General features: G+C 44.7%; 1 protein-coding gene and 1 non-coding gene across 3 annotated transcripts; both read left to right on the forward strand.

Annotated features, from left to right (window-relative positions):
* The first annotated feature begins 1517 nt into the window (after window positions 1–1517).
* Window positions 1518–10259, forward strand: Eif5 (eukaryotic translation initiation factor 5). Of its 2 annotated transcripts, XM_085830692.1 has the most exons (12): window positions 1518–1618; window positions 1734–1927; window positions 2790–3069; window positions 3183–3264; window positions 3515–3687; window positions 3849–3960; window positions 5436–5575; window positions 5866–6024; window positions 6378–6539; window positions 6805–6969; window positions 7233–7367; window positions 8202–10259. In XM_085830692.1, exons 3-12 carry the CDS (start codon window positions 2998–3000, stop codon window positions 8289–8291), a joined length of 1290 nt encoding a protein of 429 aa, XP_085686818.1. In that variant the 5' UTR covers window positions 1518–1618; window positions 1734–1927; window positions 2790–2997; the 3' UTR covers window positions 8292–10259. The 2 variants fall into 2 exon arrangements, with proteins under 2 accessions (XP_085686818.1, XP_085686819.1); XM_085830693.1 differs by lacking the exons at window positions 1518–1618; window positions 1734–1927 and adding an exon at window positions 2097–2535.
* On the forward strand, window positions 4320–4445 carry LOC115032837 (small nucleolar RNA SNORA28). Its single transcript, XR_003838497.1, has one exon. It is a non-coding gene; the product is annotated as a small nucleolar RNA SNORA28 (small nucleolar RNA).
* Window positions 10260–14837: the final 4578 nt, after the last annotated feature.

Below are 14837 nucleotides of genomic sequence, written 5' to 3' on the forward strand. Positions count from 1 at the left end.
GGCTAGCCTTTAACAGAGATCTGCCTGCCTCTGCCTCCGGAGTGCTAGGATTAAAGGTATCAGCACCCGTGGCTCCTACAAACTTTTAAAATGAAGTTAAACATCAGGCCATCGAACATACAGAAAAGACCACTTTGTATAGCGTTACCAAAAATACTTTTGTGAGACAAGCCTCTTACCTCGGACTGGTTTCACACCCTTTTCTGAGAGTTTCTAAAATATTGCCATTTGAGTTCAGCCAAGCAAAAACTCAATCTTTTCCAATACTGCCAAGTCATGATCCATGGCTCACAGAGGCACTGCCTGAGATCTTTCCGCTTTAACGAGGGGGAACCTGGATAAGCACAGAGCCGTAAAAATTGTAGAGCCATGGACTGTGAAATAAAAGCTACAGAAGAGACACAAATCTTTCAGTTCTGCATCTTGTCTTTATTCTCCCTCATGGGCATGGTCAATTAGCTTTACAGAGCTTCTAAGTCATGGGGAAATAACCTTGGATTTGGGCAAAACAAAATTGATCTTTCCATTTTAACCTTGTTACAAATTCGACTGGCGTAGAACAAAGGGCAGCCCCTCTTCCACAACACTGCTCTTTCTCCCCATCCAGGAAACCAGGCAGCTGCTAACTAAGCCAGGCTGCTGCTCTCAGAAGCCTTGGGAAAGTGGAACAGGTATTTCTTTATTATTAGTTGGACTCTGGGATGATTTCAACTCTCAGTCGAAACTTTTACCAAAAAAAAGAAGTTTTTTCTTTTTTTCTTTTAAATAATGGAAGAGTGTCTACGGAACGAAAAAGTCCGGGCTCCTCTTCCGAACAAAAATTGTCAGTAAATAAAACACTGGTGCCTCCTCGGGTGCACCTGCCGGGAGCCACAGTCACCAGCCTGGCCTTTACAGACCGGGCTGGGCAGGACGGGGTGGCCCTACGTGGCGGCTGAGCCGGGAGGCGGGGATGGTCAAACCCCGAGGCACAGCCGGACCTGACTGGGGTCGAGACCACCCTAAGATGCGCGGGGACCCAAGCGACACACAAAAAGGTTTCCATCGTGGGAAACCTCGGAGCCACAACCGCGGAGTCTCGGCTTGGCTCTCAGAGCTCAGGGAGAGGCACCATATGGAATGACAGGCACGGGCCAGGCAGCAGGAAGGGTGGTGGGAAAGAGGCAAGGGGAGCCGTAGTGTCCGGAGCCTCCTGGCGCGGTCCGGACGAGCAGTTAGGTCACGCGTGGCCCACAGAGATGCACCGTGGACATAGCCGGCTCGGCCCCGCCCCGAGAGAGGACTAGGCAGGCGCCATAGTGCCCGAACGCGTAAACTCAGAGCGAGCCGGGCTATCGCGAGACCGCGAAGGCCTCTGGGAAGGACGGAGTTGGGGGGGGGAAGGGAAGGGAAGGAAGCTGGAATAGGCAGGAGGCGGGCCGAGACCACGAGTGGAGCCCCAGGAAGTGGAGGGCGGAGAAGCGTGAGATCGACGTGCCTGCGAGCCAATAACAAGAGAAGTCGGGAGGGCCTGCGGCCAATAAGCGGTGGCTGCCTGGTGCAGGGGGCGGGCTCCGGGGCCGAGGGTAGCTTGAGCGCGGCGGCGGCGTTGTTCAGTCAGAGCGAGAACATTCCAGAGGTGAGTCCGCGGGGGGCGGTGGCCCGCGCCCCTGCCCTGCGCTCCCGCCCCTCCACCCCGCGGGCCGCCGGCGGGGGCAGGCGCCGCCCGCCGCTCACTGCCGTGTCCCCGCCAGGTCGCCAGGCTCGGCGCTGCTGGTGTGGACGCGGACGTCGCTGGGACAGTCCCTCCCGCTGCTCGGCGGCGGCACCTGCCCAGCCGCCCCTCCGCTCGCCGCCGGCCCCGCCGCTCCGGACCCGGTTTCCAGCGCCTCTTCCTCCCAGTCCCGGGCGAGCCGCGTTGGGTTTATGTCTTTATTTGACGAAAACGGTGAGTCGCGGGCGGCGGGCCATGGCGGCGGCAAGATGGCGGCGCGGCCGCGTGACCCGCCGCGCGTGTGGCGCAGTTTGGGGGGGCCGGGCCTTGCGGGAGCGCGCCCGCGCGCGCGCCGGGGCCGAGCTGACTCAGGCCCGGGGCGCGTTTGTGACTCAGGGAAGCCGCACCTCTGCCCCGCCGGCCGCCGGAAGGGGGAGGCCGGGCGACGGGCCGCGACTGTCGCGTAGCCATGGGGACGAGGGCGAAGGTCGGCCGTGCGCCGAGGGAGCGAGGGGAGGGAGCCCGGGCGCGGCTTCGGCCGCGGTCCTCGTGCTCCGACGGAGCCGATGGCTCCCGGCCTGGACGTGCCGCCCTGAAGCCCCCGGAGTCGCCGAAGCCACCCCTCGGCGGTTGGCAGGTCCCGCTCGACGTTTCCCGTTTTACCACGATGGCAGCCGGGGGAGGCGCCATTGGCGAAGTTGGTGGCCCCCGGGCCTGAAGTGAGGGAGAGAAAGGGCCCGGATCCCCTTTTCGGCAGTTACAACGCGGTCGCTCGGCCGGGGCAGCCCATGACTCGCCGGTGGCCTTTGATGTGACAAACTCCCGGCGGCTGAGGGAGCAGGGTTTGTGTTTCGTGTTGTCCTCCTCGTTTCGAGCGGTTTCCCTGCCAGTCACAACCCGTGTCAAAATGGTGGCCTCCTGGGTTCCTGGAGTTGTGCTTTGTTACCTGGGGATGTCAGCTGTTTTCTCACTAGGACTCGGGCTGTTAGAGCTCGGAGTGTTAGTTGTGTGAGGGACTCAGGGACGGGAAGTTTCCCGGGGAGGAGTGATGCTAAACCTGTAGGGTTGTTGTGTGTCTTCTCCTTTTCTCTTTCAGAGCTGTTGCGCAGCCATTGGTACCTGTATTGGGGAAACATAGCATACAAGCAAGAAGCTTACAGCCTCAGTGGCGAAAATTTTTTCATGTCAGAGACCGAGAACTCTTGCAGTCGTTTATGTCATCCCTTCTTCTCCAGACAGAAGATACCAAAAAGTTGCAATCAAAGATCTCTTCATCTTATTGATAAAGTCACTAATAAGCCAAAATGTCTGTCAACGTCAACCGCAGCGTGTCAGACCAGTTCTATCGCTACAAGATGCCCCGTTTGATTGCTAAGGTAATGCTGGTTTTTATTTTAGTAGCCTGTTGGTCCGCACACTCTTGATAGGTTTTGAAAGATTACATTTTACAGGGAAGACAGTGCAAAATTGAAATTCTTATTTCCTTTAGGTTGAGGGCAAAGGAAATGGAATCAAGACAGTTATAGTCAACATGGTTGACGTTGCAAAGGCGCTTAATCGGCCTCCAACGTGTAAGTAAAGCTTGGAGAAGCCTGAAAAGGTATATTATGGCTATAGTTTTTACAGTTTTTGAGCTATACATCTTTCTTCAATCATGTTAATTAGCAAGTTGGAACTGCGGACCTACTTGATTGGGTGTCATTAAGCCACCCTGGCTGTATTTCAGCTTCCCTGTAATTTTGACACGGTGAGTTTTTGTGTGATGTTCACGTGCAACCAGTGCTTTAGTTAACGATAATGGAATGTCTTGTCTTTATACAGATCCCACCAAATATTTTGGTTGTGAGCTGGGAGCACAGACCCAGTTTGATGTTAAGAATGACCGTTACATTGTCAATGGATCTCATGAGGCGAATAAGCTGCAAGACATGTTGGATGGATTCATTAAAAAATTTGTTCTCTGTCCTGAGTGTGAGAATCCTGAAACAGATCTGGTGAGTGCCTTTAAGGTTTTGTCAAGACTATCATGAAGAAAATTTGGGTTAAGCTAGTTAGTATTTTAGATGTCTTCTGGCACTTTTATAATGTAACAAACATTTCTATACACTTTTCCTCTTGGACTGTAGATGACACTTGTTTTTACTTTCCTTAATAGCATGTCAATCCAAAGAAGCAAACAATAGGTAATTCTTGTAAAGCCTGTGGGTACCGAGGCATGCTTGACACACATCATAAACTCTGTACATTCATTCTCAAAAACCCACCTGGTAAGTCTTTTTAATAAATTGACTAGTAGAATAAAAGAGGATTTTTTTGTTACTATATAAGTATACACTGAGCTCATAAGTGAATTTTATTGTTTGTGTATGCATGAGGTTTTTCAAGACAGAGTTTTTCTGTAGCTCTGGCTCTCCCAGACCTCTGAATCAGGCTGCCCTCTGCATCTTAAGGGATTAAAGGTATTCACCGCCATGCCTGGCTCTGGACTTTGTGACTTTGACTGTAAGGCATTGGAAAATGTCCTGTTTTATGTAGCAATAAGGGTGAAAAAATGGCTGCTAAACCAGATGTCTGTTGCGAAGAGTCAAGGCTTGTCTATTAAGCTACAGTGACTTTAAAGCATTGCAAGCAACACTCTGTGGCAGATGAACAAAACTGTCTGACACAATTTGAGCTTGCTATAGCAAGAAAGTCTAACCTATTCCGGTGTTCTCTTCCCCATGAGACAAGCCGTTATATAGGCTCTAACAAACTTTTTTGATGTTTCGAGACAGGGTTTCTCTGTGTAGCCCTGGCTGTCCTGGAACTCACTCTGTAGACCAGGCTGGCCTCGAATCAGAAATCCACCTGCCTCTGCCTCCCAAGTGCTGAGATTAAAGGCGTGCGCCACCACGCCTGGCTTCTAACAAATTTTTAATTGTTGAATTGATCGAGTTTTGGATGTGGTTTTGTTTAAATTTATGGGGCAAACTACCTGATACTAACCTTCTAATCTTCAGCCCCAACATTGTGTATCAGTACTACTTCACCTTATTTTATAACCTGTGAAGTGTAGTATATATTTGATCCCTGAATCCCTTCAGAATTCTTAGGGTGGTTTTTTTGTTTTTTTTTTTAAGATTTATTTATTATATGTAAGTACACTGTAGCTGTCTTCAGACACACCAGAAGAGGGCATCAGATCTCATTTCCAGTGGTTGTGAGCCACCATGTGATTGCTGGGATTTGAACTCTGAACCTTCGGAAGAACAGTCGGGTGCTCTTACCCACTGAGCCATCTCACCAGCCCGGGTGTTTTTTTTTTAAGACAGGGTTTTTCTATGTAATATCCCTGGCTGTCCTGGAACTCACTTTGTAGACCAAGCTGGCCTCAAACTCAGAAATAACTGCTGCTGCCTCCCAAGTGCTGGGATGAATTTAAGTGTATTTTTTTGTGTGGATGTTCTGTGTACATGTATATCTGCACCACATGCATGCAGTGCCCTGGTGGCCAGAGGGGAGGGCATTGGATCCCCTGGAACCAGAGTTGTGAACCACCATATGGTCGCTGAGAATCTGAACTAACAACTTCTGCAAGAATGAGTCCTTAGTTGCTAAGGACTTCTCCATCCAGAATTCTAAATGTCGTTTTGTTTTAATCATGTTGGCTTTTTCTTCAGAGAGAGAACTGTGATGGTGAGAGGGTGGGATTTAAGTCTGATAGTGATACAGAGGACTAAATTAACTCTTTATTTCCCTGTAGAGAACAGTGACATTGGTACAGGAAAGAAAGAAAAGGAAAAGAAAAATAGAAAGGGCAAGGACAAGGAAAATGGCTCTGTATCTACCAGTGAGACACCACCACCTCCACCACCAAATGAAATTAGTCCTCCACATGCTGTGGTGAGTATAGTGCTATTAAAATAAAGTAAAAAATACTTTTTTTTAACTTAATATACAACACTTAATTAAAACAGTGTGCTATTTATTGGTTGGTGGTGGGTTGAGTTGAACTAAACTGGCTATATTTTTAGAATCCATTTTCCCTGTTTAGCCTTTTGATTTGTTTTTGTTTGCACTAATGTGAAAGATAACATTTTGTGAGTTTTTGACATGGTCTGTGGGCAGAGGTGCTTGATTCTGTCAATGTGACTAGTTCCTGTATCTAATGATCTTGGCTTTTGTGTAAACAGGAAGAAGAGGAAGATGATGATTGGGGGGAGGATACAACTGAGGAAGCTCAAAGGCGCAGAATGGATGAAATCAGTGACCATGCAAAAGGTCTGACACTTAGTGATGATTTGGAAAGAACTGTAGAAGAACGTGTTAACATCCTGTTTGATTTTGTTAAGGTAAATTTGTATAGTTAACTTTTTCTCTGGTATCTTTGAATTTATTTTTTGGGTGTCTTTTGTTTTCAGTCAGGGTCTCTAGCCCTCCAGTAAACCAGGCTAGCCTCAAGCTCACGAAGACCCCAATTTGCTGAGATTAAAAGGCATGTGTCACCACACCCTACCATTCTTTGAATATTAATAGAAGGCTTGTGTTTACTTCCTTGCTTACTCAAGAAATGTATTGGAAGATGTACAGTGGGTGTTGAACTGTCTCTGGCAAGTGATAAATTGGGTAGAAATCCTAGAGGAGGGGGACAGCTCTCAAGCATAGCAAAATATGGCTATATTTTATTGAAATTCTTTTTTTCCAGAAAAAGAAAGAAGAGGGCATTATTGATTCATCTGATAAAGAAATTGTGGCTGAGGCAGAAAGGCTGGATGTAAAAGCCATGGGTCCTCTTGTTTTGACAGAAGTTCTCTTTGATGAGAAGATAAGAGAGCAAATCAAGAAATACAGGCGCCATTTTCTAAGAGTAAGAGACATTTTTTTTAGGTTTATTATCCATGGTTGTCAACTTAGGGCTGGCTATAGCTTTAAATTCAGACCATTATATTACCATCCTGAAAATAGATAATCCCTACTTTTTACCAATTCTGGTGGGAGCACCTGCAAATGGTAAGGGTGTCTACATTGACCTTTTTGAGCCATTGTTTCATAGGCTATTCTTTGAGAAAGTAAACTTGCTTAGATTCAGAATTGTAGAGCTGTAAATGATTGTTGATGCTGTCTACCTGCAGTTTTGTCATAACAACAAAAAGGCTCAGCGGTACCTTCTTCATGGTTTGGAATGTGTGGTAGCAATGCATCAAGCTCAGCTGATCTCCAAGATTCCACATATCCTGAAGGAGATGTATGATGCAGACCTTTTAGAAGAGGAGGTCATTATCAGCTGGTCAGAAAAGGTAAGGAGCGTATAAAGTATAGCACTTCAGAAGCATCGAAACAGCTATTGGGGCATAAGTTGTGTCTAATACCTAGTCTTGTCTACATTAAGTTGAATTGTAAGTCCCTTTATAGTTAAGGCAGCAGAGATTATTTTGACAATTTCTTGTCTACTGAAAATTAGGGAATGACCCAAGCTCTTTAGAATTCTCATTAATTGTACATACAAGTAATTTAAATTATATCTTCAAATCTTCACTGAGATAATTCTGGACTTTTATAGGCCTCTAAGAAATATGTCTCAAAAGAACTTGCCAAAGAGATTCGTGTCAAAGCAGAGCCATTTATTAAATGGTTGAAGGAAGCAGAGGAAGAATCTTCTGGTGGAGAGGAAGAAGACGAAGACGAAAATATTGAGGTAAATGCTAGAAAAACATGTTAGTGAGTATTTGGTTGGCAATGCGCATTGGAGATACACACACAAGCAGGGGGGCTGTGTTTGACTCTGGCTATCCTGTAACTCGAGAATTGCCTCTAGAGTGCTAGGATTAAAGGTGTGCACCGCCAGCACTAACCAGCTATTTTGGGGGAGGGGATAGATTTAACAGTAGTGGTATGACTAGGCAATTGGGGTGGTTCCAAATTTCAGTTTAAGGATACAACAAAATGGAATCTTTCTGTGAGTGGAGGAGGCAGTTGGTTTTGTGTTTGGGGGGAGAGGGGGTTCAAGACAGGGTTTCTCTGTGTAGCCCTGGCTGTCCTGGAACTCACTCTGAAGACCAGGCTGACCTCAAACTCAGAAATCTAGAAATCCACCTGCCTCTGCCTCCTGAGTGCTGGGATTAAAGGTGTGCGCCACCACCACCCAGCTGAGGAGGCAGTTTTTATATGTAGTTCTGGAGCGTGAGCATACTAGGTAAGCAAGCATGTCTAACCTTGAGCCCTCTTCCAGCCCTAGAAAATAATTATATTCAATTTCAATGATTGACATTCCCCTTACATATACATAAGCTATAAAAATAAATAAAGCCAGATATGATGGCATATACCCTTTAATTCTAGCACTCAGGCAGAGGATTTCTAGGACAATCAGGTGTTATACAAAGAAACCCTATCTCAAAAAATCAAAATTAAAAAAAAAAAAAACAATCATGGCTGGGGGAGGGGAGTAAAGGGAAATGAAAATACTGTAATTCTTTCAAATGAAAAAAATGGTAATGGAAATAATATAGTCCTGCATTTGTATTGCCAGGTGGTATATTCGAAAACTGCCAGTGTACCAAAAGTTGAAACTGTGAAGTCTGACAACAAGGATGATGACATTGATATTGACGCCATTTAAAAGGATGGATGCAACTTAGCTTAACAGTGTAATGCTGCAAATTTTTCTCCATTATCAGCCAGAAGTGCAACATGTATGTGCAAGAGCTAAAGTGGCTTAACATCATGCTACACTTGATACTAAAAAGCTATTACTGTGAGTGGTCTATAATTAAGCCCAATGAGACATCTAGGGAGTCCATGCATATCAGTGAGCAGTTGTAGTTTGCTTATTTATAGCATGTTTCTTTTGGAAAAACCTAGTGGTGGACACATTTGGATCACATTTATACAGTTATAAAAAAATAAAGATTTGATTTTGGTCATTCTTCAGACTTTGGGCTATGAATGGCTTATACTGAAGTAATTGGCTACTTCTAGGATGTTACACCATTTAATTTAGGCTCCTTGAGTTTGATAGGTTGTTAGGAACTGAAAACTTGAAGAATGCAAACAAATATAATGAACTTACTCAGCCATTAAGAAATAAAATACTTTGAAAGTTGTATCTCCAGTCCCAGTCCATTCAGATTGGCAACTGACAATTCTTGTCATTCTAAGGAAATTTGATGATTAAATGACAGTGTGACATCCTCATAAGAAGTAAAAATGACCTGTGTGTCCTATGGTTTAAGAGCAAATTTTAAAACTTGGAAGTTGTGGTTTTCCAGTTTGTGTACACTCACCCCCAAATTGTAGTCTTTCAAGTCGTGTGCATTGCACGTTGGATAAGCCAGGGAAATTATTAACAAATAAGTATTTTGTGTGTATTTAGTGGTTGCTTTGTATTGAGAGAAAAGCTTTGAGGTGTGATTAAATCGTAAACTCTGATTCTATTTGGGAGAAACAGGAAAAAAGGTGCACTTAATCTCTAGCTAAAACAGCGTAATTTTTCAACTTTTACCCTTAAATTATAATTTCAAGATGTTTTGACATACTGTATCTTGTGTTTGTGTACTCCCCAATATTATGGTTTATTCTTTAATGCCTTTTAATTTGGATATAATAGCTTGTACTTTAGATTTTGGTTGCTATCTTGCCAAAATAAGTGTTACTGTTTTTCAAGCTTGACCCCCTTCCCCAATTGTCTTATTTAAAGAGAAAGTTAAACTCATACTTCTGAGTCAGAGCCTGTATTTTGGTGTAAGACTTGGGATATTTTTTACTTCACATTGAATATAGCTGGATACCTGAGAGACTGATGGCCACTGGGTGGGTGCGGCTAGGTAAGGCCTGACCAGCCCATTCAGAGCCTTGGACTTCAGACACAAAAGTGAGTTCTTACACACTTGCTGGTGTAAGCTCTATCTGGGGTCCTGACTATATTTGAAAACTTGTCTTCAATATTAAACAGCACATATTTCTTTCTTCAAAAGTGCATTCTGGGAGTTAAAAACCCATGTGGTTAATTTGTGTGTGGCGTGCTAGCTCATACATTATTTGAATTTTATTTGTATCATCCATCTCACAGATTATTAGACTTTAATAAACAATGTAAAAAATTGTGCATTAAAATCATAAAAATATTTAGTAAAATTAGAACCTTAATAAGAGTTTGAGTGTGGAGCAGGAGCCATACACCTGGAATGGTCACAAGGGAATGTGCTGTGTCACACCAAAGAAGTGGTACTTGGAAAGTCACTTGTCTCCTGGGTTTCAGATTCTTTGTTGCATGGCCAGCCCATCTCCATTTGTCATCATTTTTTGAGATGAGTCTCAAGTACATCAGCACATTCAGCCTCAGGTTGGCAAGATTTTGTCTTAGAGCTGTTGCTTTAGAGGGAAACGGTCAGGTCTTCGACACTTAGGAAGGTCTTGGGCTTCTGTTCATTCTGGTGCCAAACCAGTGGGATTCAAATTTCACACAATCTGAGTTTTATTCATGGAGGTTAACCTGATAGGAATAATCCTTCGTTGCTCTATTGAGGTGTCATAAAGTTTCCTGTTTCAAACAGCTACATTACTTGATTAAAACAATGTTAAAATTAAATTTCTGTCTGCTTTAATATTTAAAAGCTATGTTTTCATTTTATTGTAAGTAAGAAGCACTGAATGCTGTCCAAGATTATAGCTCATGCTTTGAATTTAAATGTTGGGTACTCTGGACTTTGAAGTATGTCAACCCTATGCATGAAAACATGTTGGTAATTTCATTGGATCACTGGGGGTTTTTTGTTTGTTTGTTTGTTTTAGTATGTAGAATGAATTGTATAGATTGAAATTTATCCTTTTAAACAAGTTTGCGAGGGAATTCTGACTCCAATGAATCTAGCCTATCTTAATCCCTGGTTTCATCAAGGCCTAACATATGGGCACTGAGACTGCCCTTGCACTCTGAGTTTCACCTCTCAAATGTTACTAATGTGCCACCATACCTAGACTTTTTGTATGGGTATTCATGTTATATTTACACAATAGAGGCCAGCGCATAGCTATACAAGTCTCCATCGTAGTCCTGGAGATCTAAGTTAGGCTGTCGTTTTGTTATGTTTTTATTACATGTAAGTACACTGTCTTCAGACACCAGAAAGAGGGCTTCAGATCTCATTACAGATGATTGTGAGCCACCATATGGTTACTGGGATTTGAACTTGGGACCTTTGGAAGAGCAGTCAGTTTTCTTAACCGCTGAGCTTTCAACCACCTCACCAGCCTCCTATGTTAATGATACTCCCTTGAGTGGATTGTCCTGGGTAAATGGTTAGACAAAGTTCTCGTTTCCCCTTCTGTACTGGAATTTGGCCTTGTGGACTTTATGGGTCTTGTAAATTTGGGGCTTATGCCCACCTATGGTAGTGACACTGTTTTCCCTTCCTGTGTTTTACCTGTGCATGTCAGGAATATTCAGCCTTAAACCTAACCTGGAATGTGACCTCCATGTACCTGATGGGTGTAGTAACCTATGCATAACCCTTTGAAGGTCAGCTGAAGTGTCATAAGACCAAAGACTGGAGCAGGGTACCAAGAAAAAGCTCCCGCTTGTATTCCCCAGCTTCCCTGAACAGGAAAGGGGTGTGCAATGTGCATCAGGAGTGGTTGGGAGGGAAGTGGTTTTCCTAGAAATAATACAATTGTTGATAGCCTCAACTGTGGAGACAGTATGACTCAAATGGTGGATACAGTGGATACAAAACAGTAGAAGACAGAGGGCATCGGATTCCATTACACATGGTTGTGAGCCACCATGTGGTTTCTGGGATTTGAACTCAGGACCCTCGGAACAGCAGTCAGCACTCTTAACCACTGAGCCATTTCGACAACCCCAGCAGTCTGTTCTCTGAACTGCTGAGCCATCTCTAGATTCTGACTACCCTTAAGATGCTATTACAGATGCATGTCACCACACCTGGCCTATGTGAAGCAAGACCTAGTCAAAGAATAAAATGTTACTACATACCACTAGAAAGAAATCAAATGTAACGGCCATTATACATAAAATTGCAAGATGGGCTCAACTCCATATGAGTTGTGTGGAGAAATTGTATACTGTGGACTTAGGGCTGGGATGACTCTAGTGCTTCCTGTGGGCATGGAGACCTAACAGACCAAGGCTAGAGCAGAAGCCTGGCAACAGCAATTCAGAAAGGGCTTCTAGGCCCTGCACTGCCTGGTGCTGAGAAGTAGAAAAGGAGCCAAATCCCAAAGAGGCCTTAGCTCTGCAGAAAGCTAGTGATTTGCCAGGCTGCTGTAACAAAAGAACTATACCAGGTAGGGGCTCACCCTGAGTGTTAAGCTAGAGATCATCAGCCTTTTGCTGAGCAGCTTGGAGTTCAGTGAGTTCCTGATCAAATGAGGGCTAGCTGCAGGTTCTATTCCCAGCACCTATGTGATAGCTCACAAGCATCCATAACGGGGTTCCAACACCCACTGTCCTCATACATTATGGTTTACACACACAAATGCAGCAAAGCATCCCTACATAAAATAGTAATAGATATATCTTGCCCAGGCATGGAGGTTAAGAGGCAGGTGATTTGGTGAATTTGAAAACAGCCTAGTCTGTGTTGGTGCAACATACAACATAAGACAAACAGGGTTATGTAAAGAGATCCCTGTCTCAAAAACAAGCAGGGGCTGAAGAGATGGCTCAGCAGTTAAGAGCACAGACTGCTCTTGCAAAGGTCCTGAGTTCAATCCCCAGCAACCACATGGTGGCTCACAACCATCCATAATGAGATCTGACGACCTCTTCTGGTGTGTCCGAGGACAACTATAGTGTACTCATGTAAATTAAGTAAATCTTTAAAAACAAAGGCAGACTTTTGCAGAAGACTGGAGTTAAGTTCTCAGAGCCACCTGTAACTAGTTCCAAGGGATCTGCTGACCTCCATAGGCACCATACTCATGTGCACAAAGACAAATATAAACAGACAAAAAATTTTAATTTTAGCTAACCATGGACACTTTTTACATCCCAGCACTCAAGAAGCTGATTTGGGTCTCTGCATTCTAGGCCAGCCTAGGCTACAGAGTTGAGTTCAGGGACATCAGGACTACATAGAAAGACTCTGTCTCCAAAAGAAAAGAAAAAAAAGTTTAAAATTTATATGTATGAGCCGGGCATGATGGCACAAGCTTTTAATCCCAGCATTTGGGAGGCAGAGGCAGGCAGATTTCTGAGTTCAAGGCCAGCCTGGTCTGCAAAGTGAGTTCCAGGACAGCCAGGGCTACACAGAGAAACCCTGTCTCGGAAAAAAAAAATATATATATATATGTATGCATGTGCAGGTGGCTGCAGAGAGCAGGTGTCAGGCCTAGAGTCACACGCAGCTGTGAAGCACTTGTTATAGGTTCTGGGAACTGAACTCTGGTCCTTTGGAAGAATACCACACCCGCTTACCACTGAGCCATCTCCAGGTCTTGATCAGTGTATTTTACCACCACAATAGAAAACAGTAGGACACCAGCTGCTATCAATGGGTGAACAACATGCTCAGAAATGAAATAAAGCACTCAGGCTTTTAGTCCCTCACAGAAGTAACTATCAATGCCAATTTGTACAAGACCGATATAAAAGCAAAGCAAAACAAAAACCCACAACAGAACAGAACAAATCACACCATTACAAAAAGCAACTTGGAGAGAAAAGATTTATTTCAGTTTATATGTTCCAATTGCAATTTACCATGCAAGGAATTCAAGGCAGGAACCAGGTGGAAACTGAAACAGGCCATGGAGAAATGCTGCTCACTGGCTGATGTCCCAAGGCTTCTTCAATTTGCTTTCTTAACCCTCCCAAGACTAACTATCCAGGGATCTCATTGTCCTCAGAAGGCTGGGCCTTCCCACGTCAATCATGATTCAAAGAAACGCCCCACAGACCAATCTGATAGAGGGAGTTCCATGTATTTATTTATTTATTTTTTAAATACATTGTTCTTATTTTTTTTTTAAGATTTATTTATTATATGTAAGCTGTCCTCAGATACTCCAGAAGAGGGCATCAGATTTCGTTAGGGATGGTTGTGAGCCATCATGTGGTTGCTGGGATTTGAACTCGGGACCCTCGGAAGAGCAGTCGGCACTCTGCCTCCCAAATGCTGGGATTAAAGGGGTGCGGCACCACTGCCCAGCTAGAGGTAGTTCGTTAACTGAGGCTTCCTCTCCCCAGATACTCCAGTTGGCTAAATAACAACATGAACCAGCACAGCTTGAATTTGAGGAAATGGATCTGGGAAATGGTCACTTGAAGGTTCCCTGGGATTTCCTTCAAAGAAGTGTTTTTTTCACTGTTGGTGGTACTCTGCACACACCCCACCCCTTCTTTGGCTTCATGTTGTACTCCCTTCCATGTTCTTATGGATCTGACCTTTCTGAGTGAGGCCTGCTGAAGTCAAAGGTAGAGTTTTGTACCTGGCGCCTTCCTGGGAGGAAGTAGTACAGCGCTACTTCCTGGGCTGCACTCAGGAAGGCAGTCTGGGAGGCAGCAGATTTAGCACTTGGGAATGAAGATCCAACCCTTCCATTCTCTGGGTTCAGGGAGACTGTTTTAAACTGGGTCTGGAGCAAAAGAAGGCTGAACAGCAGTGCAGGCAGCAGAACCCAGCTGCTTGCCCCAGACCACAGCTGAGGATGTGTGCTGCTCTCCTCGTGTGGAGAAAGACCCTGAAGCTCCTATCCTGTCAGTGGTGTCAGTAGGGGGGCCTTCAAGAGGTTCATGAAGGCCCCTCCTGGTGGTATGAACTGCTTCATGAAAAGAGGGAGAGACTCAAGTTAGCAGTTCCTCCCTCTGCTGTCCTTGTGATGTCCTGCACCTTCCAAAAGGCCCTTTGCCTTCAGTAAGCATTTGGACTTCCCAGCCTCCAGGACCGTGAGCTATGAGGCTTCTTCCCTCCACAAGTACTGGAGACTACATCACGAGGCCTAGCTAACATTCTATTTCTTTTCTTTTTTTTTCTTTTCTTTCTTTTCTTTCTTTCTTTCCTCCTCCTCCTCTTTCCATAGGCATTGGTGTCTTACCTGCCTGTATGTAGGTGTGAGAGTGTCAGATCTTGGACAGTAGGAGCTGCCATGTAGGTTCTGGGATTTGAACCCAGGTCCTCTGGAAAAGCAGTAAGTGCTCTTAACC

Source organism: Mus caroli, unplaced genomic scaffold (assembly GCF_978045245.1).
Source record: "Mus caroli unplaced genomic scaffold, Mus_caroli_1 scaffold_14, whole genome shotgun sequence".
NCBI classification, from domain to species: Eukaryota; Metazoa; Chordata; class Mammalia; order Rodentia; family Muridae; genus Mus; species Mus caroli.

Bases quoted from the DNA above. Each gene is read 5' to 3' on its own strand.
- Eif5 (XM_085830692.1), top strand. From the start codon at position 2,998: ATGTCTGTCAACGTCAACCGCAGCGTGTCAGACCAGTTCTATCGCTAC. The intron at 3,265-3,514 runs GTAAGTAAAGCT...GTCTTTATACAG, and splicing joins GCTTAATCGGCCTCCAACGT to ATCCCACCAAATATTTTGGT. The intron at 6,540-6,804 runs GTAAGAGACATT...GTCTACCTGCAG, and splicing joins ACAGGCGCCATTTTCTAAGA to TTTTGTCATAACAACAAAAA.